This window comes from Xyrauchen texanus, chromosome 38, assembly GCF_025860055.1.
Source record: "Xyrauchen texanus isolate HMW12.3.18 chromosome 38, RBS_HiC_50CHRs, whole genome shotgun sequence".
In the NCBI taxonomy this organism is placed as follows: Eukaryota; Metazoa; Chordata; class Actinopteri; order Cypriniformes; family Catostomidae; genus Xyrauchen; species Xyrauchen texanus.
In genome coordinates this window covers 20725238-20752990 of record NC_068313.1, presented here as the reverse complement: position 1 = coordinate 20752990, position 27753 = coordinate 20725238, and the positions used below count along the sequence as shown (strand labels likewise).

The window sequence follows — 27753 nt, the reverse complement described above, 5'->3', positions numbered from 1 at the left end:
CTGATAAAGGTGGGGTAGTTTCAGGACAAAAATCTAAATGTGCTGACCGTTTTTGGCTTGAACCATTTATAACTTTTAAGGTTTACATGCCCTTCCACAGATATTACCACATATTGTTAAGGATAATCAGTGCAAGAATGTTTTAAAAGCGTAGTCTGTGTAAGTGCATGTAAACACTCAATGAGCGATACTGCTCATACATTACCAGTGAAAAGAAAGGACACACCTACTCATTCTTTATTACTACTATTTTCCAGATTTAAGAATACTAAAGTCATCTTAACTATGAAATAACATAAATAAAAGTATGTAGTGATGCAAAAAGTTTAACTATCTATATTTTAGCTTCTTCAAAGTAGCCAAACTTTGCCTAGATTAGATTTTGCCTAGCTTTGCACACTCCGAGCATTCTCTCAACCAACCAAATGAGGTATGTCAGTGTTGAAGGAGTCCCTGTGTATACTGAGAGAGCTTGTTTTCATTCACTATTTGGTCCAAAACAACTATTTACCATTTTTATTTTAATTGAAACATTACTTCAGTAAAGACATTCACAAGAATGCCCAATTTACAGAATGCTTATCTACAAATTTCAACCAATGAAGCATAAGCCTTCAGATTTAAAGTTTTGATCTTGATAAATTCAGACAAATGTGTCCAAACATTTGACTGGTAGTGTATATGAAGATTATAATGTGGAGAGTGTTTAAGCACCTGAAAGTGTGTTTTAGAGAATCAGCTTGGTGTCACTTACTTGATGTTGCTCCGAGCTCACTGTCTATGGAGAGGCGGCTGAAGGCAGAGGGGTTCACGTCAGAGAGTGTGCGCCGGGCATGGGCAAAGTGTAGAGGTTTGGGGTAGTCATAGTTGTTCTCCTCCTCCTCACCAACTGCACCAATTGGATCCATTAGCCCATTCGAGCAGGTCAAAGGAGGCAATTCTGAGTAATCTGAACAAGGACACAAATACAGCATCACTCAACAATTCAGAATATATTGGCAGACTGTAATTTTGCAGTTGAAAAGTACATCACATCCATACCTGAGTTGCTGGTCTGTGATCCAGAGGCAGTGAGGGCCTGGGCTTGGATGTTATACATGGCTTCATACATCTGTGGGCTTTCTGACTCAATTTCATTGAGCATGCTCCTAGATCACAAAGTGAAACAGATCTGAGCTAGGTTCTCACACACTAAGGACAATAGTGAGTGTGACTAAACCGGTGACAGTATTTTAAAGTGTTTGTGCATGTTTGCCCATAGTCAAGCTAACAGATTAGGTTGCTAAGCTAGCAAGCTGTAGTTTTCTCCAATCCAGAAGGCTTCTTGCTTATAAATAAATTGGGGTGAAGTATATTTACCTGGAACTAAGAGAAGGTGGAGGAGGTCTTGGTACTGCTTCCCCTGCAGCAGAAGGGAGGGCTGGCAGAGAAGATGGGGTCATGTACTCTGACTCCTCGTCGTTCTCACAGGCGTCCTCCCCCGTCTGCGGCTTCACTGCTGGGAGAGGCCTGTCAGCACAAGAGGAAGTGTCAACACGCATACATATGTTCCTGCTGACTTTGCTTACAGCTTTATGGAGCAGGAAGTGAGGGGGTGTTTTAATGTTGGCTCTGTGGATCCTACCTGATGGCCAGGGAATAGATGGCATTAGCTGAGGCAGATGGCTTCACTTTTGGGCTGTCATACTCTGACCCAGCAATAGATGATCCAAAACTCTACAGGTATGAAATGTATCAAAGCACATGCAGGTTAGATAAAAGTTCCAAAATAGACATCTGTGCTCAGTTTTCCTCTAGGGATGGGTCACGATGTTCAACTAGTCCACTAGTAAGGGCAACTAGTTCATCTCGATTTTCTCTTAAGCTGGCTCTACACTAGCTGATTTTTTCCAATGATTTTCAGGTGTTCGCTTCATTAACAATCACTGGCCAGGCAGAGGGAGACAGAGCGCCCATTAGCACCTCTCTGCAGGAGGTGTTAATCACTTGACTGTCTGGACTCCCAGCTGAGTTCATTTCTTGAAACACTGAAAATACACATCTGGCTAGCTTGAAATTATCACTAGCAGTAGGTTAGGCAGGAACACGCCACCAAGGCAGTGACCAACGAGTGCAGTTCATAAATAAAGTGGTTTTTTTTGCCGGTGGATGGAAGCAATTTTTTTCTGCAGAAAAAGCATGGCGTCTGGAAAGTGCTTGTGGATGGTTCATTTGGAGGAGAAATGTATTGCACTTTGGAGTCAGCACGTATGTTTGTATGACAGACCATTAAAAGAAAAAAGTGGTCTGAGATCACTGCCGAACTAAATGTACATAGTAAGGAACTGTTTAAATATAAAATAACGATTATGATTTGCCAGGTTGTAATTAATATTTATACTACTGCTGCAGTGAAAAGGCACAGAACAAAGTCAAAGGCAGTTAAGTGTAACACCTTCCCTCAGTGTTTAATTGGTAAATGTGACAGGCTCACTGACTAGAATGGCAAGATTAGCGAAAATAGTCATTAAGTGTGACACCCCCGCCCAATTCAAGTTGTTCGGAGTCTGCTAGTGTAGCCAGCTTTATTTAGCAGAAAAACCCTCTCTGAAAAGTTGCATCTTCAAATATATTTCCTTTAAGAACCTACTGACACACATTCAGCAGATGGTTGTGGCCACTGCATCAATGATTGTGCCGTTTTTTTAAACGGCCTGCCACAAGCGCTGCGTTCTTAGGATGGTAAATCAAGTAATATTAATTGCAGGGCTGTCAATAGATTCATATTTTAAAATTAAATTAATTACATGATGTGCTGATTAATTAAATCAAATTAATTACAATTAATAACAATTTAAATAATTATAAATATTATAATGCAAATAATTCAAATAGATGACACCATATAAATATATTGTGACACCAGACAAGTCAAAATTGTTAGTTTTATTTCCATATCATTGAACATAACACTATTTTGGGCCTAATTCCATCTGCACCATTTTTAATTGTTGGTCTATGTCCTCCTGCATCACACAGACACTTTAGGAGCTTTGGTTGCATTGCTTACTACTTTTCAGCATCTCTAATTATTAGCACTGTATTTTGTAATCGCTGTGTCAAGTTAAATGAAGTAAAAAACTGAAGAAAAAAAAAAAAAAAACGCACCTCGAGAGCCCTGCATTCAGTTGTGTTTGGTCCAGCTGTCGACCGCAAGTGTGCATAATCTGTGAAAGAGAGCTATGCTGCCTGTTGCGGTCATTGGTTAGACGAGGAGCATTGCCTGTGCAGCTGGGGCGCTGACTGCCCCCGTATTGCGACAAATTTGCAAAAACATCGAGGTTTGCCTGAAAAGCTGTAGTATTCCTTACTACATAATTTTGTACGAGTCAGGGGAAAGATTAATTGCGTTATTATGCATTTTCTTTCATGTAATCACACTAAATTAACGCATTAAATCGACAGGTTTAATAAATAGCCTAACTTTTATAAACACATTTTAAGAGTGAATTATATTTTAGTGTGCTTTATCAAGTTGTTTACCAATGCATGAACACTCCTTATGTAAACACCTCCTAAGAAACCTGTTTGATCAGGGTCAGGTGAACCCCAAACCAATCTACTAATACAGGAATTCCTCAAGAACAACACACTAGTCAATTTTGAAAATATGTAGTTTGGCTGATCCCTATTCTATACTATCAGACGTGATCTCACCAGTTGGTGGTCCAGGCTGGGGGGACCATTGTTTCTTGCACCTTCTGCTCTGCCATCAAGTGCAGAGGGTAGTTGCAGAGGCAGGGAGTGTCGGTTGGAGAGTTCTCGATTTCCGCGGGAGTCTGCGGCTGCTGGTGGCTGGGAGGGGGCTTTGGGTACCGGCCGGGAGTTCCAGTCTGGCATGTTGCGGTTGGGAGGGGCAGGAGGCAATTTGTCCCAAGGAGGTTCTCCAGGCGTACTGGGGAGAGGACGTCTCAGAAGCCGGCTATCTGACACGGTTGGGGGTGGCCGGTCTGGGGGAGGAGGAGGGGGCAGGTCTCTTAAAGTTGGGGGCAAGGGTAATGGCTTGTCCTTATGATGTGAGGGGGCCTGGGGATGTGATTGTGAGAGGCAAATCAGAACACTGCAGTTACACCCAACAGTCCAAAATGCTTGTCAAAATCATGCAGCTTTCTGCTACTCTAAAAGGTACGTGTCATAATTGTTATAATTTACTCATGGGTTCCAGACCCATATGACTTTCTTTCTTGGAACACAAAATGAAATGTTAGGCAGAATGTTAGAAAGCCTTTCATAAAAATTAAAGTGAATGCTGACTGAGGCTTTCAGTTTCTAACATTCTGCCTAATAGGGTTGTGCCGATGGACGATATCATCGTCCGTCGTGATGGCTGACCAACATCACGATGTACAGCCACCATCGTGATGCCACGCCCCCTTTTGCGAGTCTTGCTAGTGTGACTCACTAATCCTAGTCTCTTCTATAGTTAACCTAAAAACTTTGCAGGGATTGCTCTGTAAATTAAATTGAGAATATAACTAATGCATATATGCTATTTTAAATACTGTATATGCCAGAGACGTGACGTGTTAGTCTGTGAAAATACCGTGTCAGGCAGGCTACACAAATATTGATCTTGACATTGTTAGCTTCTTGTCTTTTTTTACATGTCTTACACTGTACATTTAGATTAAAATATTTTATGTTGTAGGCTACAAGAAAATAGCCTTTATTAATTAATTATTAGTAGTTGTAGTGTCTCAGAAATTCTTGCTCATTGTCACATAGCTCTTGTATACACTGAAGCGGCAGTTTAAGATAAACCCAGACCAGCGAACGTCAAATAACTTTTGTCTGGTTAATACGTTTAAAGAAAAATTTCCTTGGCCATAAATCCATAATGTCAAATCAAATGAAAGAAACAAGGTGAATATGAATAACACACATTTATTAACAACACTCAGACCGAAACTCGGCATTAACATTTCACTTATAATTAGCAGCACAATTAACTTCAGCACAGGCTATAAAATAAATTATGTTATTGAAATATTGTAAAGTGGTCATATGAACTACACAAATGAACGTTTAAAAAATAATATGCAAAATCGAATAGCTCCGCAACGGATGGCGAAAAATGCGTAAAGAAGTCTAATATCTTTCACCATAGATCATGTTTAAATTTCGATGTTTCTGGCCAGAAATACCAACATATTCACTTTATCTGGTTTTAATAAGCTGCGGATTGGAGTAACTACACTACCCGCTGTGCTGAAGACCCGCTCGGATGGAGTACTGGTAGCACACATGCGCAGATATTTCCGTGCTAATCTTGCCATGAACGGAAACCTTTTGTCGTTCGTTTTCCACCAAGTCAGCGGGTCCTCTTCCCCATCAATGGCCATTTCCTGCAGGTACATGGTCATTTCTGCCTCGACCTTTTGCTCATCAGTGAGTAAAATAACGAAATTATAGTTTTCAAGTGGAAAATAGTATTTATGTAAAGAGATATATTAAAATAAAAAGTGCACAACTCTTCTTAAGTGAAAGCTAAAAAAAAAAAAAATGCTTCACGTGTCGTGCAACCTACTGATAAAGCACCGACGAGTCATTAGTTGGGTTAGTAAAATAACGAAATTATAATTTTTCATATAATTTTTGAAAATTATATGAAATTATATAATCCCCCCCCACCCCACCGACGATATCATCGTCCGTCGCGATGTTTTACTGTCAACATCGTCAACTGCCAATTTAGGGGACATCGCCCAACCCTACTGCCTAACATTTTTTTGTGCTCCATGTGCATTTGGAATGACAGAGAGCCAGTAAATTAAAGAATTAAAAATTTTTGACAAACACATTTTTTCACTCTTAAAAACGCTTAAAATACACACCCCAAATCAGTACAAACTAAGGTTCTGAAGGCAAACAAATATGTGCACTAGGCAAATAGTGCATTTACCTTGGATGTGGCCCCTGGACTAGAGGCTCCGGGAGGGTTGGTGGGTCTAAGAGGATGCAGATCAAGGCGGGGAGGTACTGGGGGAACGATGGGCTGAGGGACGATTGACAGCGGTGAAGGCGGCCTCTCCACCTGAAACAAACCAAACCATTCAGTAAATACCTGTGCTGATCTTAGATACTCACCACATTTCAGAGCATCTACTGTGATCTGGGAAATACTGATATTTCTAAGCTAAAAGCTATATGAAAAAGTAAATAATGGGTTGGAATTTGTGGGAATTCAAAACATTACTATATTAAACTTCAAGAAATAACATTTATAGAGGCAAGTGAGCGCTGAATCAATGCTGGTTGTTTGAAAACAGTCTGACACTGTTTGATTTGGTGTCCTCTCTAAAGAAGAAGTGAAAAAAACTTTCAACACCTTTTTAAACCGGTACCCCAAAAGTGCTGACCGGCAAGCAAAAGAAAGTTAATCTCACCTTAGCACCGACCAATTTGCTAATCATGAAAGAGTCTTCCAATCGATCATCATCGTCATCGTCGTAGCTGGGCGATGGCGTGCCCTCCGCTCCAAATGAGCCCCTGCAGCCACCATAGGAGCTGCTGTTAGGGTCCTTGGGGTCAAAGGGGTCAACGACGATGGGCTCTGTGCCCTTAATTTCACAGCGACAGAAGGGGCAGCCCTGGCCTTCTGACTCCTAAAACAGAGACAGAAAAGATATGTAGAGCAAGCCCGATGAAATCAAAATTGAAGTGTTGTGGCCATTAGTCCATGTGTGTTAGCTTTGAGGTCATCTAAATGCTAGAGCACTCCTAAACATTGACAAAATTCACTTTTAGCTGATCTATACAGTTAAAATTTACATTCTGTCTCTTCCAGGGAAAAGGAAGAGAAAGAATTCAGCCTGCACTACACAGATTTTTGTCCAATCAAATGCTCTCTAGAATGAGAATGCCCCTCCCCCTAAATACCTCCTACCGAACAAGTATCAAAGAGTCTTTAACGTGTTCATGTCCACAAAAAAATCTAAACAGATGGATTGTTGCCATCTAAAGGCTCTCCACAGTTACCTGCCAGGCCGTAAGGCAGGAAGTGCACATGAGGTGGCCGCACGGCTCAATTTTCACATCCTTGTCGTTCTCTGCGCAGATCTTGCACAGCTGGAAGGTGGAGCCCATCTCACAGTACAACTCGTATTGCTCCTGTAGGAGATAATTATTTTTTTTACAGAGAGCACACTTTATCCAAAGCACAAGATAGATGTACGTGGCTGGCAGTGAAAAAAAGACCTGTGTGACTTTGATATGGTCTTGAGGGGAGGGCTCACACAGACCTGTGAGGTCTGGGTTCTGAGTGCGGCCATCAGGGAAAAGGTAGCTAAAAAAGGAGAAAGCAGTCTGTGAGACACTTTAAAGGTCTGAACAGGGTAGAGTGGCATCAACGCTATACACCATCTAAAACTGCTGACGTTTAAACAGCACTTTGCTTTTTCAATTAGTAAAAACATCAATCATGATCCTCATTTGACCGATCTCGATTCTTAAATCCCAAGATCGATCTGTTAATCTATGCGCAACCCTCTACTACAATAAGAGGGAATTGGCCACTGACTGATAAATGTTCAGATTTCACTCATCAGTGATTGTGAAGTATAGTGGGTTTAGCACTGTTTTTAGATTAAAAGTTTGGTTGTGTCCAAAGACGCGATCCACGCAATCCATTTGTCATTGAACATTGTCACTTTTAATACCCTTTCTGTTCTTTACAATCAGTTGTGTTAATCAAAAACAACAAAAATAAATACTTAATTCTAATCACATATAACATGGATGATTTAAAGCCATTCAAGTCATATTGTTAATATACACTCATTCACAGAAGCTTTTTACAGAACAGCCTGTTTTCTTCTAGAGATGGTATCAGTTTTTAGTGTTCAACAAATCAACATAAAAACTTGTAAATATTACAAATTATGCAAGCAAATAATGTAACAAAATATATGCAATATAATATAATATTGATTGATGGAATACATGGATTTGTTCATTTTTAAAAAGCTACAATTTGAGCAAAATTACAAAAATCTAACAAAACATAAGTAAAACTAATATTTCAAAATGTACATTTTAAAAAGGTCCCCAGTATAATTATCAGTATTATCTAGGACAGAATGTCTTTCATATGTAAGCAAAGTGTATATTATAACTGAAATATACCCATATGAATCGATATTATATCGAATTTGCAGTTTAATCGAGAGCTTTGTGAATCGGAAAAGAAAAAATCTGTATCAATACACAGCCCTATTTGTCATTATTCTACATGCAACTTGTATGACTTTTTTTTTTTTTATACTTTATTATTTTATTTTTTTTAATGAAAAATTAAACTTAAATGGAACAAATATTTGGTCACCTATACACACATAAATTACATTAATGGAAATAAATGTGTATGACCTCATCTTAAGTAATTGAAAGACATCATGGAGTAATGTACTTTTAAAAATTAATTTGTCACACCGCAGGATTTTTAAAATGAGCGAGTTAAGGGAAAAAGGTGATAAAATGGGGGAAACTGTAAAGAAATGGTGATCAGTCACAACACCTAAAAACATAAACAGGCCCTTACATATTAATATCGATTTTAAGCTAAAAAAAAAAAAAAAAATATTAAATTTAATGTAAATTGTGTCATCTATCCATTCTTTATTTTTAAACCGAACCTGATATAAAAAGCCATTTAAGACTTCATTATACAAAGGCCTAACAATAAAAATCACCTTTACAGAATTCACTAAATCCTAGCACATTCCTTTCCCTATGGAAATTGAAATAAACTAACATGACAACTGATTTGCTAGTAATATTATATACAAATGTAATGTTTGAATTTATGTTCTTTGGGTGGCTTTAGAATGAGCCACTGTTTTGACTTACAATCCTTCCCTGAAGCCATCGATGAGAGCTTGGAAGAGGGGTTTGTTGTGAGGAATGGTCTGCAAGATGTTCCCATCAGCCGTGACGTAACCAATAGCCCACTGGCCGAGCCGCGTACAGCTCAGTCTGAAGATATAGCTGTAACCAAGAGCACAGCTTAATATCAAAACATACTTAAGACATTTACATTTGAAAATTTAAGTCAAGTCACCACTGAGAAAGTGTCTCAATGATTTGGGGTGTAATTATATGATAACTTTTCTTTGCAATTAGAGTGCTTGTGACATCATGGGTCTTTTACAATACATCTATTGATGGGAGGTACCACACTGTCCTGCGGGACACTGGGAGGGTGGGCTCAAGGGACTAGCAGTGAATTGCCCAATGTCCCTCCTGTCACTGTTTGCGTAAGAGTCTCAGATAATGATGTGTGACATGGCTGATGCCATAAACACAAGTCTGAATGGAAGCAAACAGCTTGTGATCATACAGTTGGTCTTAAAATTTAGAGATCCTCAAGTGCGAAGATCAAACGGACAATTCACCCAAAATGAAATATCTGTCATCCTTTACTCGCGCATGTCTTTCCAAACCTGCATGACTTCCTTGTGAACTTGTAAATAAGATCCATTATATTCCACATAATAAAGTTGAAAGGGACAGACGCTGTCAAGTTCAAAACAACATGAGTGTGAGTAGTACATGACGACTGACTGGTCAATTTAACCATTCCTTTAACAGCAGCTGTGTGCATGGATGAGGGGTGCATTGTGTGTATTACCTGCCAGGCTTGTGGATGAATTTTTGGAGACGAGCTTTGACTTCATCATAGGTGAGAAAGGCCATGTACCCTGGATGAGTCACTGCCAGGCTGTTCCAGTTTCTCAGCAATGACGACCATGGCTACATTACAAAAGAGAGCTTATTTTAAACACAATCTGCATTGTGAATTTATTGGCAAGACAAGACCTGAATTACAATACAGATGAAATCTGACAGCTACAATACTCATAGTCCCTTATAAACTGACCTCTAATACCCATTTAGGAGATAATGAGAACATGGTGACAGAAAGAGAGAGCCTTGGGGATAGAGTGGCGAGTTACAATCAGTGACACCAGCTCGCCAAATGAACTCAATTAAATATTATATAAAATTATAAATAATACAATTCAATTGTAATTGTTTAGCACTTTCTAAAATAAACATTACTCGAAATTAGTGTTGTCAAATGTACCGGAACTTCAGTACCAAGTTGATACTAAAACAAAAATATGTAACGATGATACCAGTGTTTTTGCCGGTACTGGCAGTACCAAGCACCGACTTAATCCAGAACCAGTGTTCAATATGACACACGACTGCTTTAAAATGCTCACAGGCACATTTTGAACACGTGCTCTGTTACTCCTTGTACACTGAAATGGACAATTGATTAAATTAAAATCATTACATGTCCTAGTGTGATTTAATAAACCACTAAAGGCTCCAATCTTACTGTGGAAGAGCTGCATACTTTAAATGAATCCGACCGCTCAAACACAGGAAACTCCACAGACTTTCACATTGTATCAGATGATAGAACGAGTACTAATCCACTGTGAACCAAGCGCACATGTAAAATATATATTTATATAATTAAAATCACAGCATTTGCTCTTTAATTTCAGCTTTATTTATATAGCATTTAAAACAACAGAAAATTAAGTGCTTCACAGTAATACAATTTAAAACATTTCAAAATGACCACATACACAAACACCAGTAATCTAAAACACAAACACTCAAAAATGAACATTTCATTTGTCAGACTCAAAGGCCAGTGTAAACCAATAAGATTTCAGACGTTACTTAAAAGCTCTTAAATGATCAGACTAATTGTTTATACAGGAAATTGAAGCTTCCGGCAAAAAACACGTCATAATAAAAACACTATTCAAAATAAAATCTAGATGCCTGAAATTTAAGAAAAATATATCATCACTGTATAGTAAAATTATATATTTACTGTAATAATAATAATAATAATAAATCAAAATATCACAAGCAAGACAGCTGTTGAATAAAAGTTTGTCAAAACAAATGCAATGACATGTTAAGTTCTATTTTCACTTGTTAAAGTTTTAAGAATTTATTGATTAGACACCATTTTGATGATGAAATTAAACATTTTTTTTTTGGAAAGTTCTAAAAAGAAAAGAAATTATTATAATAATAATAATTATTATTATTATATCTATATATATATATATATATATATATATATATATATATCTCTATCTATCTATCTATCTATCTATCTATGACACTTATCTATCTATCTATCTTATCTATCTATCTATCTATATATATATATATATATAAAAACAATAATTAAAAATAACTAAAAAACAAATGTTCAAAACATTATAATATTATCATATTTGTGGTATCGGTAAAGACTTCTGAAATTTTGGTACCGTGTCAACACTACTCAAAAACATCACCAAAAGCTCTATAAGGCCTTGTTCAGACTTCCACTAAAAAGCCGATTTTTTGCATATCCAGATTGTATCCAGATGAGTTTTTGATAGTCTAGACAGCAAAAAACCACATGAAATCAGATTTTTCAGAATCTGATTCAAACCACATTGGGAGGTGGTTTCAAATGCGATTGAAAATTTAAAATGGTCTTTTGAGTCTCTCTTAACGCGACACACAGCGATGACGTCAAAAATCAGTGACTGCAGCACGGAACACACTATTGACCAGTCGCTGAGTTTTTCTTGTGCGACTGAGAAGTTCTGCACCACAACTGGACAGAGTGCTTATTTGGGGACCAAGATGATGCACCTCCATTTTTCCCACATCTGTTTTGAAAGCATCGTCACATGGTTACGCCTACGTCATTACCAAAGCAACTCATGCAGATTGGTTGGTTATGTCTGATTTGAGAAAGAAAATCATAAAACATAGCCTAAGGGGTCGTTCAGACTGAATATGTCCTCAGATTTAAAACAGCTAGATACAGTGCAACAAATATAAAAGAATACATGTGTCTTGAGATGTGTTTTTTAACCTGAAAAGGCATCTAAAAAACATGGTGCTCCTGCGGGACACGCGGAGTCAAAGGACGTCAGTCTAGCAAATGTTAGCATTGATAAATCAATAAAAAATAAAAAAAACAGCACAGACGCACGAAAAAATAAAATCAATGTTTGGTGAGATGAGCTTCTTAGATATTGAAGTAGATGAGGAAGAAACCAAGATGGGGAATCGCTTTTAAATAAATGTTAACTCTTTGATTAGAAGGCGCAGCTCATAACGGAGATCATCAAGTGTAGCGACATACTGCCAAATATAAAGGACCAGGCAACCTTACTTTCGATACTAAAGCCTCATCCAACACCACATGAGTGTTGCAATCAAAGTTACTGTATTTCAGACAATGACAGAGACAATGAGCCAATACATATTCCATCAACTGTGCAGTTGACATTTTTTTTTTTAATAGTTCAAAGTGACAGTATTATTTCTCAGAACCACATTTAAAGTGTTGAGAAGCCTAGAGGCTATACATAATGAGAAGATAAGGACTTAAATAGCATAAAAACCCACCCATGTGTTCATGGCACTATCCTAAGGAAAGATGATTTTCTGGCACTTCCTCATTGTCTGACTAGCTTGCAAACACTTCGGAGTTTGGCTTGTTCCTTTTTTGACTGTGAGTGCTTTAACTAGGGCGACAACTAATCTAACAATTATGAGAAAGATAATAAAATGTCCTTTATTGTTGGCAAGCTCGGTTAAGAACTAATGATTAATCATTGCAATAATTGCCTGAATAGTCGAAAATAAATGAATCTAAATGACATTCACTGCATTAAAAGGGGAAAAAAAAGCATTTTTATTGAGCTTATTTCAGTAAAAAATGCACTGCAAAAAATCCTATTGTTATCAAGTGTTTTTGTCTGGTTTCCATTTAAAAATGTCAAAAATAATCCTTAAAAAAAAAAAAATATATATATATATATATATATATATATATATATATATATATACAGGGCTTGACATTAACTTTTTGAGGCACTTGTCCTTCGGACAAGTACATTTATGTTTCACTTGTCCTTGCACAAAAGTCACTTGCCCGGGTAAAGATTTATAATTTCATTTATTTTTTTTGTGTTTTGCTAATGCAGAATTAGAACAAACCATTGAAAGCATTTAAAACATTTATACAATTTCTGTTATGTACTGTTTTGCAGCTTCGTCCCAAGGTCCTTTGGTAACATACAGACCGTGCAGTTACTTGAAAGAGGAATTATTTACTGCGTCATCTCAGTTACAGTTCGTACATTATCAGGGCTTGGAAATACTGTGACTTGCTAAAGTAGGCAAATGGCTAATAGTAATATTTAACTATGTACATTGTACAACCAATACAAATGCTGTTAAAGGATTAGTTCACCTCAAAATGAAAATTTTATGATAATTTACTCACCCCAATGCCATCCAAGATGTTCATGTCTTTCTTTCTTCAGTGGAAAAGAAATTAAGTTTTTTGAGGAAAACATTTCAGGATTTTTCTCCACACAGTGGACTTCAAGCGCAACCATTGCTCAGCAATTGAAATAAAGTTGAAATGAAATCTAAATAATAGATTATTTTAAATTAGAAACAATGCCTAGGCAATTAACTGATACGATATGCCTAAATAAATATGATTAAGTTTAACAACACGTTGAAGTCCAAATCGATGCAGTTTAAAAGGGCTTTGAAGTGCTTCAAAGGGCTGTGCACGCAGCTGAGGAATTGGGTCTTTATCTAGCTGAAACGATCGTTCATTTTCTAAAAAAAAAAATATTTATTCTTTTTATAACCACAATTGTTGGTCTTGTGCTGGTCTGCGACGTTGGAAACGTCACGAAATATAATTTTTTTATTAATAATTATAAAATAAAACAAAGATGTCGGACGATTTTGAAGTTGGAGGAGAAAATTAGATGGAATTTTCATTTTGAGGTGAACTAATGCTTTAATGCTTTTAATGCTTGCTTACAGTAGCTACACAGCTGCCGACGCTAAGTTAGCTAGCTAACGTCACTTGTCAGCCAGGTTGGGTTGCGCCCGACAGCCGCCACAGAATATTACTCCGTCTTCATAAATAACACAGTCGAATTCATCTTTCCATTTGGTTAAAAAATTTCGTTCCCGTTTTAATTCCTATGTTGTTGGTTTAAGGTGACTTCTTGTTTTTGGAGCTTTTCTGTTTATAACCTGAAAAAATAACGAGGCATTTTAATGTTTTCTAAATCGGTGTTTGCTGGAAATATACCTCCATCTCCGATGTAAAGCGGATGCGCCTTTAGAGAGAAATTCATATGGATTGCATAATCAGACGGTAACGTTAGGCTATTTTCTTTAGATTCGAATTGGTTCTTTAAAAGTGGACATTTCAAGCTTTAGCCTAACGTTACATAGACTATATTTTGTTTCAGTTCAGTTTCAGTTCACGGAGACCATGAAAGCCCGCCTGATTGTTTTATTTTATTTTGCAAAAGCACGTTTTCTTGTTATTGTGAGTTTACACAAATAAAAGTAGTTGCAAATTATGTATTATTATTTTCAGTATGACCAGAAATGATAGAGTATTTAAGTTGTTTCCACTGTTGATAGGAAAACCCAAGTGTTCGCGCCCGCGCCTCTGTTCCATGCAGTGCGCGCTCCACACTCCGCACAAACCCTTGGATATGCGTCAGAATCTTGTGTTTATTAAAAAATGTGTTAGTTTCAAATCGATTAAATTAAATCTGTAAAATAGGCGTAATGAGTGGCACATAACGTGAAGTAACATGGCATTTTATTTTGTTTGAAATTTAACTTGTCCGGTCGGACAACTAATTTTCTCTTCTACTTGTCCTACAAAAATCCACTTGTCCCGGACAAGCGGACAAGCCTTAATGTCGAGCCCTGATATATATATATATATATATATATATATATATATATATATATATATTTAGACCTGCTTTAACAGAATGTATCTTAAACATAATTGTATTTTGTATATAAGTGTATTTTTTTTTTACTTGGTTATACTTTGGGAGAGCAGTAAAGACAAAATATTCAAGATCTATTCTCTAAAACCAAGTCTTACTATCTTATATGCTGATGCTGCTCAGGTGAATGCATCTTTTTTTTTTTTTTTTTTTTTAAGAATTTTTAGAGATGTAAAAATAATTGTATTTGTAACAATTCTCTGATTTTTTTCTTCTGCAGTATAACTGGTAAAGTTGTTCTTAATAAAACTGCATACTGTCAATTTTCTTCACGATAAGAAATGCACAGTAACACATATATTAAGATTCAATAAGTCATGAGCCATCACGTTATAATCTAGCTGCAGCAAGCGTGCGCAATTTCAATCTCTCCCCGTTAGATCGGGACACTTTGCGCAACTCATAGAAGAGGCACTGACCACACAGAGAAATGCCAATTTTGGAGTTTGTAGTTATTTACATGACCTGCTCCCTTATTATCTGAACTTATGCTATAATGCATTAAATATAACTGCATTTAAGATGTAACACCAGGGTGATCCCTTTAAAGATGCTCAACACGTACGTTTTGTTTAAGCGGAAATGTAGCTTATTCCACAGTGAGAGTGCTTCTGTGTTTACTTATTTGGTATTTTTGTACAATTCCCTCTTATTTTGCGATCTACATCACCTGAAGCTGAAAGTTTAGAGTGCACCTGGACTGTGATCTGTGTAATTCTTCCTCTCCTCAGTCAGTCGTGAACTGCAGTGCTGCTCTGAAATGGCATTGGAGTTTAATGTGATCTCAAACGACTATTCGACAATGAAAATTTGTGTTGACAATTCATTGTTGACATTGTCGATAACGTCGACTAATCATTTCAGCCCTTACCCCCCCCAAAGGGTGCTAAAAGAAAACTGGTTTCCCAGCCCACATATATGGAGATAGTGAGGACTTAGCATTTATTTTTATATTATTAGTTTAATAACTGGGGTCTCTGATACTCTGAAACGATAAGATAATAATTAATAAAAATAAATTATGAGATTCATAAATTTGGACAGTTTTAAAATATTTATTGTAGCTTTGCAGTCTCAAAGACATAATTTGTGAGGCAAAAACCTGTGTGAAAAACACTGGTGTGAAGTTGGAGCTGAGTTGTCTGACACGTCACTTCATAGACTTCAATATATTCAATATATGTGAAGGCCCTCAATGTGTATAAACATCTGTCACTTTTAACAGAGTATTTAGCGGAGATGGGTCACTTCTATTAAAACGAATGGGTGAAACTGGAACGCCTAACTGCAGTCAACGGATGTAGAGAGTAAGTTACGCCTTACAAGTAAAAGAGACAATCAACTTTTAGATACAGACATCACCTATCTATCGACTTGACAATGTGCAAGTGCATTAGCTATACAAGCTGAGAAAATGTATGATACCAGTGCATAAGGTATCAGATTTTACTCCTGATTTGACATATGTCCTTTGATTGTAATCTTGACCCACATTTTAGGAGATTTCGGTCTTTTCACATTTAAGATGATAGGATGAAACTGGCATGACTGGAAATAGCCTCCCAAGAGCATTCCAAAGATGGCCGGCAGATTTGCTTCACACATTAATAGCTCTTCCGTGATGAACAAGGTAGACTCGCATGCCGATGCAGAATAAACTAACAACATGCCACGCTCATTCAGTCTGTCGTTCCAGGTCATTCAGTTTGTTTATGAATGAGAAGTTTCACAAGTGGCAATTCTCACTGTGCACATACTGCTGTAGCCAAGCACGTGATTGGCTGTAGCTGTAACCAATCAAGTGATGTGCCTTGGTTGGACCATGATTGCCAAGCACACGATTGGCCGCAGCTGTAATCAATCATGAGGGTGTAAGCACCCTTAACCATCGATGTTGGTTTTGGAACGTGGAAGCAAACGTTTGCAGGGTAAACTCGACAGTGGTGAATGGGAGACTAAAGCAAATATTATTTTCCACTTACCCATTTGCTCCAAGAGCAAAAGAAAAAATCCATTATTACATTTAAATAACTTTCCAGAAGGAAAAAAAATAGAAAGCGGTGGATTAAAACAGATGGAAGAATATGCCAAATTTACTGGCACTCACTCAGCAGCTGTATTCGAAACCCCCTCGCAGCTGTGGTAAAACTAATTCCAGGGAAATATAACACAAAGCATAATGTTATATACTTGCACTCAATATTTTAAAAAAGTTTGCTAGATTTTAGGGCTGGGCAATATGGTAAAAAAAATGTAATCTAGATTTTTATCAAACTCATGGATGATTCCTGATTTACTCGATATTTTTCAATTACATTTTTTTCAAATTTTAAATGTACTCCAACATGATTAAAATGTTATGCTCTTTATTAGCATGCGAGGCAACCTGGTTAGAGAAACCCAAGTTCATTTCATTATAGGAAATAAAGGTGTGCAAGAAAAAATTACAAATGCACACCAGGGGGAAGTTGTAAACAGTGTTAATTTAAAATAAATGAAAATCTAATACATCCACATGTTCACTCCGAAATAATAGAATAAAATAAGAAAACTGCTAAATACTTCTTAGCCAGTCTAGATATTCATTTGATCGAAACCAAATCTGTCTAGAAAGTTATTTAGAACACGCTCTCTAGCCTCTCCATGATTTGAAATGAAGTGCCCATTACGGTCACGTAACTAAAGCTTTTTATGGGTAAAAAGAAGTTCATCAAAATGTGCATGGCGTGGCTAGTTATGTCCTTAAGCCGGTGTATACATGCATGATGGACGAATTTGAGCTATAATCACACGGTGTTCAATCGGACTGTGAATATTACCGCTAAGTTTTATATCAGTCTCTGTGTTAACCTGTCACACGCTTTGCAGCTGAGCAGAAGCGACATTACGACAAGTGCTATGAATTATTTTTCGCTTTTTTATTAAACCTTTGCTGGATTTACAACGTAACTATAGTGTTTGCAATGTTTTTATGCAAAATTCAATTCGAATTATTCAGAAAAACCACCCAGCCCCTACTAGATTAACACGTCATCGCAGTCTGTGAAAAAGGTCTGAATGTGTGTATCTGATTCCTATTCTGAGTCCTGATCCTTATCATGTTTTTGTACATGTAACGAAAACTTTGCTAGCAACACCATCAAACCATTTTATTATTCTAAAATATTTTCCAGGACAAATAATTATTTTCCAGGAAATTCCTGGTATTTTTAGAATTTTCTATGACTTTTCCATGACTGGAAAAGTGCACTGTAAAATTACAGGTTTTCCAGGATGCGTGGGAACTCTGATCACGTCACTGAAACAGGTCAATAGAGCTGGGTTTTTGTTTACTGCCCCCTGCTGTAAACAGGTGGTAATTCAAGCTTGAACTGCTCCGATGGTAGGAATATTCCATATTACGGTCTGGGGACATGATTAATTGTGTTAATGAATTGCAATGAATTAACATGTTAAATGAACAGCTCTAATCGTTTGATTTCAGAAGACATGGAATATAGGACTTGTTGTACGGACAACATTTATTATACAGTACCAGTCATTATTCACTTTCATTAAATGGAAGAGTGTGATCAAGGATATTGTACAAGACTTCTTCAGTGTTAATACAGGTTTAAAATGACATGTAGTTGAGTAAATTATGACAGAAAATATTTTTGGGGGTGAACTATCCCTTTAAGACCAGTTTAACAGCTATTTACTCAGAATCAACAAGTGCTAATTGAACCGAGATAGACCATGTCAAGCGCACTGCATCACTGCTTTAGGTTTCTCAGATGGTAGGCATCTCAGAGCAAGTTGCATTCACACATTTAGAAAATGAGTTCTGCTTTGCTGTGTATCAGCTGAAAGGTTCCCCGAGATTTACGTCAAACAAATAGTTGCAGAGCAAATAAGGGTCACCAACCACATAGGCTCTGACAAACTTTCCCCTCTCATATTACTCGTTATCATTAATAAAGATCTTTAGTTATTACCACCCTAACCTATGTTACATAATCATCCCTATGTACTCCGAGCAAACACATAAAACAAAACCGGTATTCATTCGGTCTTCATACTAAGGGAACCATTAAGAACAATCTCACAAAGGTTTCGAGTCAAAGGGTTGTACAATTAAAAGACACGCAGATGGAATAAAAACGGCATGACTGGCTCTCCAGAGAGGATTGGTTCATTCAAATGCTGATGAGAAGCACGACCTTGCTGCGGTGATCTTCGTCAAAGAGCTTTGAGGACTCTCTGTAAACAGCCAGTTTATTTCTGGCTGCTGGGTGGATAAATGAAGAGAGGTATACTTGGGGCTGGTCAATTATGGCAAAAATCATAATCATGAATATTTTGGTCAATATTGAGATCACGATTATATAACACGATTAATCATTGACTTTGGAAACATCATGTATTTATTGAACTTAAAAAAAAAAAAAAAAAAAAAAAGTTTACAGTGGATTTCCTTGACCTTGAAATGTAAACTGCTGTTTTGAAATGTTAGTCTCAGTCACTCTTCACTGTGTCCATGGTAAAATCGAAAGTCATAAGGGTTTGGAATAACATTAGGATGAGTAAATCATGACATTTTCATTTTGGAATTAACTACCTCTTCAAATCACGGTTTACTGTCAATTCTAGCTTGATTATCACTATATATCAAAAAGCCCACATTTGATTATGGTTAGACCAGTCATAAAAAATAAAAAAAAAATCCTAAATTTGCTGTGATGTGAAGTTAGGGAGGGAAAGGGAGGCTAATTAAAGGACAGACATGATTATGGCTTGTTGAGAAGAGAGAGAGAGAGAGAAAGAAGAGAAAGCTGTGGAACTCTGTGATGTCTGTACAAGAGCACTCAGAATAATGAGCTCATTACACAGACAGCACTGCACTGCCAAGCTCCCATAAGAAAAAGATGTTGCATTCACCAGCTGCTGTATTATATATAGATCTATCTTATATTAACAATACTCACTAAACTTTTTTCCAAGGAAAATCAACACACATGGGGAAAAAAATAAAGCAAATAATGTTATTGACTGCACATACAAGTTTATAACTAGATTTTTTCATTTTCTGAAGATTCGGGGTGGTTGCCAGGGCATTGCTGTGCGGTTGCTAAGGTTCTCAACGTGGTTCTTAGTTATGCTGTTGCTAGGGTGTTCCAAGTTACTACTAGATGGTTTCTTTAGAGCAAAACAGTGGTTCCTGAAGTAAAAATCCCATTCATTTTTCCCCATAAAGGAAAAATTGATTTATAGCAGTAACTAAAAAACCTTTAAAAGACAGACCTACTGAGAGTTCAGAGGTTGTTAATCAATGTTAAAATGCTCCTGTTTAAGCACAAGTCTGCATTATTTCAACTTCATAAATATAAACACACACACACAACTGTGAAAAAGTCTTCGGTACATAAGATATTTCACCAAAAAATGTAAGATGGTTATATATATATATATATATATATATATATATATTTATATCTGCTACTTCAGTGTGTCAACAGGAAATATACATTTTATACTAAAATATTCCTTTTGTGAATAGAAGAACAGGGAGCCCTGTAACAGATGTCATGGCCCTCACAGAGCCCCCCACTGAAGATCGAGTTCAGTCTGGGATTACACGATGAGACAGAAGCAAGACACTTGGAACATCCTATCTGCAAACAACCAAGAAAAATTGTGTCCATGTGCAAGTAGGAGAATTGGTGCTGTTTTGAAGGCAAAAGTGTTACACCAATGTATATATATGATATGTAAATATGTTCAAATATGTATGATTTGAAGGCGTATGCTTAAATGTTTGAAATTTGTTTTGCAGACAAAAATATAATTGTGCCACCATATTAATTTATTTAATTACAAAACAAAATCTTGTATAATCTCGCAAATTTATTTTGAAATTGATGACGTGGACCAAATAATAGAGAAAAGCAGGCAATAAGTGCCCAATATAGATGGGAACTCCTTTAATACTGTTTAAAAAAAATCCCAGGGTGATCCTTCAAGAAGTTGGTTGAGAAAATGTCTGCAAATCCTAGGCAAAGTGTGACTACTTTGAAGATGCTAAAATATAACACAATTTTGGTTTATTTTGGATTTTGTTTAGTCACAACATAATTCCCATAGTTCCATTTAAATAATTTTTTTGATGACTTTACTATTATTTTAAAATGTGAAAAAAAAAAACAACAACAAAAAAAACAATTATAATAAAGAAAGTGTTTAAAAAAATCAGGTAGATTGTGTGTGTGTGATATATATATATATATATAAATATATGGATATACAGTATATCGTCGCTGTCTGATGAAAAGCACGTATGTCCAAATAAATGTGTGAGAGCATGGAAAAACGCTTTCTCATAAACAATCTTACAAAATGAATTGAAAATAACAGTCACCTTTGGCACCATAATTAGAATTTTCATTACACATCTGTTAGTGAACTTTTCAATATTTGAATTGGAATTGGACATGGATTTTCGTTAGTAAACGTGGATATACATGGTTTTCTTATGGTTCCAATGGAACATATTCAGTTAAAGACTCAAGTCTAACAGTTGGTAGGTTATCGATTGCTAGAAAATTTATTTTTGTATAACTTTGGATAAAAGCGTCTGCCAAATGCGTAAATGTTAATGTAATGTGCTGGACCAAACTACGTTCATCTCTAGGAGACAGAATGAGTCTACTTCCTGAATGGTATGATGGCTACATGGTCCCATGGTGTTTAAAGTGCATCTGGAAAGTATTCACAGTGCTTCACTTTTTCCACATTTTGTTATGTTACAGCCTTATACATGTACAAAAGTATTCACAGCCTTTGCATTGACACTCAAAATGGAGCTCAGGTGCATCCTGTTTCTACTGATCATCCTTGAGATGTTTCTTGATTGGAGAACACCTGTGGTAAATTCAGTTGATTGGACATGATTTGGAAAGGCAGACTCCTGTCTATATAAGGTCCCACAGTTAACAGAGCATGTCAGAGCACAAACCAAGCCATGAATTCAGAGGAATTGTCTTTAGACCTCTGAGGCCGGATTGTATCGAGGCACAGATCTGGGCAATGGTACAGAAAAATTTCTGCAGCATTGAAGGTCCCAATGAGCACAGTGGCCTCCATCATCTGTAAATGGAAGTTTGGAACCACCAGGACTCTTCCTAGAGCTGGCCCCCCGGCCAAACGTTGGCCTGAATGGCAAGCGTCATGTCTGGAGGAAACCAGGAACCACTCATCACATGGCCAATACCATCGCTACAGTGAAGCATGGTGGCAGCATCATGCTGTGGGGATTTTTTTCAGCGGCAGGAACTGGGAGACGAGTCAGGATCGAGGGAAAGATGAATACAGCAATGTATAGAGACATCCTTGATGAAAACCTGCTCCAGAGCGCTCTGTACCTCAGGCTGGGGTGAACGTTCATCTTCCAACAGGACAATGACCCTAAGCACACAGCCAAGATAACAAAGGAGTGGCTATGGGACAACTCTGTGAATGTCCTTGAGTGGCCCAGCCAGAGCCCAGACTTGAACCCGATTGAACATCTCTGGAGAGATCTGAAAATGGCTGTGCACTGACGCTCCCCATCCAACCTGATGGAGCTTGAGAGGTTCTGCAAAGAAGAATGGGTGAAACTGCCCAAAAATAGGTCTGCCAAACTTGTAGCATCATACAAAAAAAGGACTTGAGGCTGTAATTGGCGGAAAAAGATACTTAAAGTATTTATCAAAGGAAATTTAGCAAAGTTTTTTATTTTTAATAAATTTGCAAAGATTTCAAACAAACGTTCTTTCACGTTGCCATTATGGGGTATTGTTTGTAGAACTGAGGAAAATAATGAATTTAATCAATTTTGGAATAAGGCTGTTATATAACAAAATGTGGAAAAAGTGAAGCACTGTGAATACTTTCCGGATGCACTGTATACATTGTATTATTGTTTGTACAGATGAGTGTGGTACCTTCAGGCATTTGGAAATTGCTCCCAAGGATGAACCAGACTTTGAGGTCCACAATTTATTTCTGAAGTCTTTGCTTGACATAATGGAAAAATCAAAAGAAACCAGCCAAGAGGTACGGAGTTTGAAGGTAGGCCTTAAAATAAATCCACAGATACACCTCCAATTCAGTACACCTCTTATCAGAAGCTAATTGGCTAATTGTCTAAAGGCTTGACATAATTTTCTAAAATTTTCCAAGCTGATTAAAAGGCACAGTTAACTTACTGTATGTAAATTTCTGACCCACTGGAATTGTGATATTGTCAATCAAAAGTGAAACAATCGGTCCGTAAACAATTGTTGGAAAAATGACTTGTGTCATGCACAAAGTAGATGTCCTAAACGACTAGCCAAAACCATAGTTTGCTATACAATTTGCTAAAAAAAGACACAGAGTCGAAATTAAGATCAGAGGTTCTAAGGGCTACACTGGGCCCAAAAACAATGATCTCAGTCTTGCTTTCATTTGTTTAAAAAATTTAAGGACATCCAAGCCTTTAAGTCAGAGAGGCAGGCCAGTAGTGAGTCAATACACTTCTTATGTTTCAAAGGCAGATAGATTCGGGTGTCATCTGCATAGCAGTGAAAAGAGATATTGTATTTCTTAACCCTCTGGGGTCGGCGCCAGAGCGTCCTGCTGGATATTTTCGTCATTACAGTGGAAACAACTTAAAATACTCCGTCATTTTTGGGTATACAGATAAGTGTAAGACATCATTAGAGACTATAAAGGGTCTACTTTTATTTGTGTACACTCACAATAACAACAAAACCTTGTGCTTTTGTAAAATAAAGAAAATAAAAAGGGTGAGCTGTAAGCAGTCTCTGGGTTTGCGAGCATATTTCAGAAACACGTCACAAAAATGAACTGAAACTCCACGAATACGTATCACACAAACATGAAACATATGTCTAAAGAAAGCTTAAAATTTCAACTTAAATAAAACAATTCAAATTTAAAACAAATATTCTCCTGCTATGTAATCTGTATGAAACAAAGCGATGTACAGTTTTCCTGGCCCATCTAATTATAGCTAATGTGATCACACCCACCAGCAGAGCGCACTATTCATACGCTAATGTGCTGAAGCGATCAAGGCAAATGGTAAACGCCCCCGGCAGCGAGGTTTGAAGTAAAACACAATTCATTAGCTTTTCTGTGCGTTTATAACAATACACAGGCGAGGAAACTCCTGGATAGTAAGGAAGAATTAACATTTTCCTCAGAAGAAGAGCGGGACAAAAACGAACGTTTGCATTTTGAAGAGAGACTTGATCCAGATGAGGATACAATTTCGGACGAGTAAGTCATTTAGTTTTCATTAGTTGACATGCTATTTTATATAAACATGTACATATTTTACTAGTGGGACTGTTTCCAGACTTGCAAGCCAGGATTCAGAGTATTGACATTTGAAATATGTCCTAATAGGCAAGTTTTAGTTAAATTTAAACGTTGTTTCAGCTAAAGCAGGTATTTAAATGGTATGCTGTATGATATAAATATGAGCATTTTTGGTGAGCAGAAAAGACTTCTTTTAAATGGTAGTGTAGGTCTAAAATTAAGTAAAGTCTTCATTTTGATCAATAAGTCTCCTCACATTCATTCTCTTTGTCACATTCCTCATTGATAGGCCCAGGGGAGGGGTCTTTTGTCTCCTCAGGTGTGAATCACAATCCATATTCATGATCGTTCAAGCCTCCTTGTATATGACCTTTCTAACACTAAGTGTCTTACAAAAGTTAAATTACTATATTGTTTTGTATGAATGAGTGATCAGGATGGTTTTCACATCATTTTGTAGCAAAATCTCTACACTACAAGATCCAGTTTTCAAAAGGCTTGTGAACAAATGTTTAGTATGTGTTATATGGCCTTATTTCAATGACTTAGAATTGTGTTTTTTCAAAAACCACACAAACTTTATTTTCTCAAAAATACAAACCTGTACATACATGTTGCTCACATATTATTGTAGAGCAGTTTGTGTTGAATACAGTGTTATCAGACTTTAGCCATTAATATGTTTTAAGCAACTGAAAAAAGCACAAATGTCAAGGCATGTCAAAACTTCTCCAGAGCCCAAAACACCCTCAGACCCCAGAGGGGTAAAAATAGAAACTAAAGGAAGCATATAGAGATAAAATAAAATGGGAGCAATAATAGAGCCTTGGGGAACACCACAGATAATTGGAGCCGAACCAGAGGAAAATTCACTGATATTAACTAAGAAGCTCCTATTAATAAAATAGGTTTGAAACCACTTTAGAGCCTTTCCTTAAACATCTACACATTGCTGGGAGATCAAGACAACATGGTCAACTTTATCAAAAGGCAGCACTAAAGAATTACTGGAATCAGTAGTTAAAAATACATAATTTAAAACTTTTACTAATGCTGTTTCAGTAGAGTGGTATTTTCTAAAAGCTGACTGAAAAACATAAAAGATTTAATTTTCTTCAAAGAAACCATGTAGCTGATGAAGAACTTATCTTTACAATTTCTGAAATGGAGACTAGAAACAGTCTAAAATTAGATAAAACTGTAGGATCTAAATTTGGCTTTTTAAGAAGGGGTTTAAGAGGCATGCTTCAAATAATCGGCTACAATTTCAGATTCAAGGCACTTATTTAAAAAAATTAATAGATTGGTTTGAATCGCATCAAAAACTTGTTTAAAAAGATGTGGGGGAATAACACAAAAAAAGGAACCAGTGGGCTTTAGCTTATTCACAATTTCATGTAAAAGAGAATCACTGCACACAAACCACCAAAATATCTGTGCAGCGACCACTCACTCCCATGACACTGCGAATTACGGGATCGGGTCGGTCTCCCAAAACTCTCAAACTATGTCTGTCTGTTATATATATATATATACTATAAATATTTTGCAATAAAACTTAAAAATACAGTAGATTCCATACTTTTAATTAGCAACTCTAAATCAATAGTTTTCTATATTTCCATTGTTTTAATTCCATTACATCTTTCACAAAGCTTCATGGAATTGTCCTTCATTTTATTGATGTTGTGAAATACACAGTCTGGAACTAAAGTATTTTGTTTGATTTTAAAATACTTATTTGCCTCAAATCAAAGTTTGTAATTTTATGATTTACCTGGGTGGTTTGGTTAACGGCTTAGAACACTTTTATGAAGGATTTTATGAACGAGTTGGAAAATAATTCTGAAACCGACGGCTGAAAATTCCAGGCAGCAGACACAAACCTAGTTTCCATCCACTTTTCGTGTTGTTTTGTTATCGTCAAAGTGAACATGCGTAAAACAAAAATCAGAAATTTGCGGTCTTCTGCCTGTTTCCTTTCAAATGGCCTTGAAGTGTTTTGAGGGCTACAAACCTGACTCAGTTACACCAGTTCTGTCTGGAGGAATAGGTCAAAATTCCAGCAACTTATTGCGAGAAGCTTGTGGAAGACTACCCAAAACGTTTGACCCAAGTTAAACAATTCAAAAGGCAATGCTACAAAACACTAATAAAGTGTATGTAAACTTCTGACCCACTGGGAATGTGATGAAAGAAATAAAATCTGAAATAAATAATTCTCTCTACTATTATTCTGAGATTTCACATTCTTAAAATAAAGTAGTGATCCTAACTGACCTAAGACAGGGAATGTTTTCTACGATTAAATGTAAGGAAATTGCAAATTAATTAATTAACGCAGATGTGTTTGCAGCATCGGATCTGTGCAGGTATGCCATTAAGACCAACCCATAACAGTGCGAGTACTGCTTTGCGTACAATAAATTGTCTTTCAAGGATGTATACAGTGTCATCATGACTAACACAGGCTAACGATTGGGGTAAATTCTGTCATGTGACACTATATTTCTGCGTTTATACCCATTATCTTGACAAAAATGTTGGTGTTTCCAAACCACTTTTGTCGCAAAAACTGTTAGTGTTGCACCCAATTATCCAAAGTCAAAAGAGCCTACCCTCAAGTCACTATGATATTCTGGGGTCTCTAGTTATGGCTTAGGTACCTCCAATGCAACTCAGTGGAATATATTTTGCCTGTTTTTTTTTCCAAAGTAGCGAAAAAATTGTAACCGATTGCTTGGAAAAAGTAAAAGCTCAACAAGCAGCAAGATTTGAGGTATAATTCACACCGAAGTTTAATAATAATAGTAATGATTGTCTTAGCAAGCACAGCTAATTATGTGGCAGGGATATAAATTGTCTGTACACACTTCTATGTAGAACAGAAAAACATCTCTGCTCTGCATCGGTGCTCTCAAAGGACATATAATTAGAACAAAAAGGTAAGTAGCAGTTACCATTAAAATAGGTCAAACACAACTCTCTTCAAAAGCTCAAGCATTTATAAATCTTCACTTGTCCCCTACCTTCAGGAAACTGTATGCTCAAAAGGAGAGCAGACAAGCCTGTTTGAGCAACAAAAGGTGATAAGAGGCCTCCATTCAAGCTGGCTTACAGCCATGAGAACTGAAGCATCAGCGCTTCCATAACCACAGCACACGTCCAACACAACAATAGTCATTGTCAGACCTTCCCCACCACCAATCGCAGAGAAAATGGTGCTAGTCTGTGCTTTGAGGAAGTGGGGATAGGATACCGCACCTGAAAAAGCCTGGTGAAGATGTCGAACTCAAAGACAGAGATGTAGTCATTGCAGGTGAGGTCAATGGTGGATTTAAGAGCCATGGCCTCGAGGCCTGAGCTGATGGGGTGGAATTCATGCAGGGCTTGCCGGAACACCTTCCAAGGCACAATGGTCCTGAAATTAAGGGAAAATTACAGAAATGAAGGTTATGTAATCAGAATAAATGATAATCTTTTT

General features: G+C 36.9%; 1 protein-coding gene across 3 annotated transcripts in view; it reads right to left on the bottom strand.

Moving 5' to 3' along the window:
• Window positions 1-27753, bottom strand: part of cbl (Cbl proto-oncogene, E3 ubiquitin protein ligase) — a 70515-nt gene that overhangs the window by 7885 nt on the left and 34877 nt on the right. For 2 of the 3 annotated variants that reach the window (XM_052109737.1, XM_052109738.1), the window contains exons 4-15: window positions 27534-27690; window positions 9668-9789; window positions 8887-9024; window positions 7237-7324; window positions 7018-7149; window positions 6426-6644; window positions 5942-6073; window positions 3697-4065; window positions 1625-1716; window positions 1360-1509; window positions 1042-1148; window positions 755-949 (exon numbers count right to left, since the gene is read on the bottom strand). In XM_052109737.1, coding sequence (XP_051965697.1) covers window positions 755-949; window positions 1042-1148; window positions 1360-1509; window positions 1625-1716; window positions 3697-4065; window positions 5942-6073; window positions 6426-6644; window positions 7018-7149; window positions 7237-7324; window positions 8887-9024; window positions 9668-9789; window positions 27534-27690 — 1901 coding nt within the window. The remainder of the gene's footprint in view (window positions 1-754; window positions 950-1041; window positions 1149-1359; window positions 1510-1624; window positions 1717-3696; window positions 4066-5941; window positions 6074-6425; window positions 6645-7017; window positions 7150-7236; window positions 7325-8886; window positions 9025-9667; window positions 9790-27533; window positions 27691-27753) is intronic. The other variant, XM_052109739.1, reaches the window with a different exon arrangement.